This window comes from Calliopsis andreniformis, unplaced genomic scaffold (genome assembly GCF_051401765.1).
Source record: "Calliopsis andreniformis isolate RMS-2024a unplaced genomic scaffold, iyCalAndr_principal scaffold0048, whole genome shotgun sequence".
NCBI lineage: Eukaryota > Metazoa > Arthropoda > Insecta > Hymenoptera > Andrenidae > Calliopsis > Calliopsis andreniformis.
In genome coordinates, this window is record NW_027480457.1 from 578,400 (window position 1) to 582,385 (window position 3,986).

The following is a 3,986-nucleotide window of genomic DNA, read 5'->3' on the forward strand; positions in this document are numbered from 1 at the left end:
AGTGTATTGTTACATATCATATTAAAACTTATGCAAATTTAAGTACTCAATTATATATCTTAATAAAATTTTAAAATTTATAATCTATACATCTCATACTTTGATGTTATTAATATATTCATATCACACATGGATTTCAAAAATAACAATATAAACAAGTATATTTTTCAGAGAAAACAAATAACTATTCATGAGCTTAGAAGAAAATTATTTATTAAACAAATAATATTGATATAAAGAGTAGTTTTACCTGACGATAAGTTATCTTGAATAATAAATAATTTTCTTGTTATTATGTAAATAATTTATAACTTATGTTTCAAGGGCCCTTCGCATAAATACTACAATTTCAATGTTTAATTAGCAAAATTTTTATAATAACTAGAGGCGAATTTACCAAACTGATTTATAGTTGTAACTCGAAAATCGTATTTTCTGAGTTGTGTTATTTTTGAAATGCATGTACAATACAAGATTATTAATATTCTACGTTTTTCACATATTTTAAACAAATTGTTTAGATAATCTTCAAGATTGCAGAAAAATAACTTAATACATCATATTTTATGGATACTATAAATTATGCAAACATATTTAAATATACTTTTAATATACAACAGACAAATATCTTGGATACATTTTGTTGTATGTATCCAATTTATTTTTACAAACCAAGTATCCATACTTCAAATAAATTGTTATTTTTAATTAAACTTTTTATCTTTAAACTAAGTTTCTATAGTGTTTTAAATAGAATTATTCATATTTTCAATTTAAATATTATGATAGTGAAATCTTGAAAAGTACCATAACTAAAAGTACTAATGGTATGTGAATGTACTAATATACTATGTATAGTAATAAATCTTTGAAGTCTTATACGAAACGTAATACAAATACATTATATCTTTTATAACTCTTTTATACAAGATTACACTATCTAATTTTACAATATATTTTCTTTTACATGATTCAAGAAGTTCGTATAAGCTTAAAGAGTTCCTTATACATATCTTTTAGAACATTAAAATAAATTTTCATTCACTAGAATATTCACAGTAATTATATTAATTACTTAACAAATTTTTTTTGGAATATAGATGCGAATATATTGATATAATATATTATTTTTGTTTCTATATAAATAAATGTAAATTTACTTTAAATCATATCTTAATGTGTTTTGTATACTTATTGCACAATATAAATTAATGCATCATATGTAACAGAAATAGTGTTTTGACACTTAACTGCTTTTTTACAAATGTTGCATATGATATCTTTTTAAAATTTGATCAGACTGTACGTATCTAAGAACTAAATATTTTGAAATCTCACCCTTTAAAAATTGTACACCTTACAAACACAAATTATTGTTAATACTGTAATATTACATATGTGCACGTATTAAAAAGAAATTTTTTTCTGTACTTCATATTTTATGGTAAATTGTCTACAGCAGAAATAAATGAGATATTCAATGCATAGAATTTTGTTACGATAAAAAGCATAATCAGTCATTTTTATATTGTATAAAAGAAAATATAAAAAAAATACACTCTCTGCAAAAGATAAATATTGTACTGATCAAAAATTCATTAAATATTGTAATAATTATTAGAAAAATTTGACTGCATTGTATATGAAACAATCTTGTATAAAAAAAAAATGTAAAAACAATATTGCCTTTCATTTTCCTCATAAGAGCATATTTAACTTCTACAAGTTATTGCACGCTATGTACTGTAATCTGTACATATATACTAATTCTTACTTCATCGAATGCTAGTAAACAGGTTTAATACAGACTTATTTTCTTTCTGACTACGTGCTTTACTGAACACATTCCAAAATCGCAAAGTTTCATCACCTGCACCAGTTACAATAGCTTCTCCATCTGGTGACATAGCTAAATATAAAACCCTATAAGAATGTCCTGTTAATTTTGCAACTTGTGTCAGACTAGGATATTTCCAAACTAGAATTTGATTCTGAGAATAACCATGTGTACTGACTAATTCTGAACTATGTTTACTCCAAGCTAGGTTACAAACTTGAGAGCCAGTGTCTACACATTGCATCGGTTGACCAGTTAACGTATTCCAAAATCTAATGCATCTATCTGCTGTACCACCACCAGAGGCTAATAGTCCATGGTGATGCGGAGACCACGCAATTGCTTTAACAGCTGCTAAGTGTTCCGTATAAGTTTGTATGGGTAATACAGAATGTAGATTCCACACATAAAGACGGTTATCATTTCCACCAGAGGCTAAATATTGATTATCTGGAGACCATTTCAAACCACACACTTCCTGTCTATGAGCTCCTAAACGTCTTTCATTAGCAACACATGGAGTTCGTACATCCCTTTGTAATATTAATCTGTCTCTGCTACCAGATGATAAAACTTCACCATTCCATGCTAACGCTCCAACTCTTGCACTGTGTCCTTGCAACTTGCTCACTTGTTTACTGACAGCTACATCCCAAACTTGAATATAACCTAAATGGGTACCCACTGCAACCAAGTTTCCTCGCTCATTCCAAGCAACTGATGTTACACTGTTGCCATCACTAGATAAGTCACATAATCGAGTCACCTGGCTAGTACAAGCTGACCATAAGTAGACACAACTACCCAATCCAACGCTAAGCACATTCTGAGAAGACCAATCAACAAGATTTAAGTAAAAATCATCTTGCAATTCTGGAGCATCCAATACTTTGAATGGTATTCTTGAAATCTTTCTCGTAGCTTTTCTTGGCGATCTTAAAAGTTTTTGGCTTTTTGCACTTAATGGTGATAAAGAATAAGGTGAACTTTGATCCAGTAATGTATGATCTTTAGTAGGTGTAGTATATTTAAAAAGATTTTTGGTAGCTAATGGTGATAATATTCTACGCTCTTCGCACTGTCCTTTTACATCTTCTATACTTGCTCCTAGTAATTCATTTTTCAAAAGACAGGAATAAGCAATACCATCCCGACTGCCTTCTCCATTTTCACGAGTCTTTTTCGTGATTACACCATTTCTATTGTTTTCCGATATCATTGAAAAAGTTGTTTGCCAATTATTACCAGATCTTGTCGGTATAAATCGATCGTAACTGTTATTCACCATTTTGGTAGGAGAAAAATATATTGTTGAATGAAGTCCCGGACTTGCCAAATTATCTATATGGCTCTCACTATTCGATTTCAATAGCCGTTTCTCATATTCGTAATGAAACATTTTCTTGTGCTACAATTTTTTGTTCAGTCGCATAATTATTCACTGCACACGCTTAGTATTTCATTACTTCATTAAGCTACACATCTAATGTTATTATTCTTATGAAATTTCGTATTTGTAAGATGGAATAAATTATATTCGTTTAGTCACCCTTCAACATCAACTTGGTAAATTTTCGTTACAGAACATCAAGAAACGACGAATATAATCATCGAATCGAAGTGCTTATTTCGAATATACGAAGGGCTGACTTTGAGAACAGATAGTCAAACAACGTCCATAATCTACATCTAGAGTGATTAGCATAACTGGAAACACTGAAACTGTTGCGTCTAGCGGTGAAAGGCTGAAGTGACGCTACCGTAAGAGCCACAAGAGGTCTGCAGCTGTCCCTTCCGTGTCGGTAATACGACAAGATTTGTTTTAAACTTTAAACCATCGACAAAGTCTATGAATGAACCTACATCCTATGGGGTTTCGTGTCCACAGTCAACTGCAATACTGACTTAGAAGATGTTTTTAGCGTCCTTTGCTCGTGAATTTAAGTCATGTATACATACGTTTCCGTAGTCTACACAGAGATATAGCATTCAACAATTAGTTTTCGCTACTGAACTTGGGAACTGGCGGCGCTGACGATCTTGAGAGGCAACTTGAAGTTGGCGTTAGTAATCCATACTTCTATAATCAAAGGTTCTGACAGATTCAGTGCAGATTTCTCTACTACTTTGTTGAATTGTTCATGTTATT

At 30.4% G+C, this 3,986-nt stretch overlaps 1 protein-coding gene across 1 annotated transcript; it reads right to left on the reverse strand.

The window, feature by feature from the left end:
- Window positions 1-1,506: 1,506 nt before the first annotated feature.
- On the reverse strand, window positions 1,507-3,474 carry Fzr (fizzy and cell division cycle 20 related). The gene has a single exon (XM_076391724.1). It carries the CDS (start codon window positions 3,234-3,236, stop codon window positions 1,776-1,778), a length of 1,461 nt encoding a protein of 486 aa, XP_076247839.1. The 5' UTR covers window positions 3,237-3,474; the 3' UTR covers window positions 1,507-1,775.
- Between the last annotated feature and the right edge of the window lie 512 nt (window positions 3,475-3,986).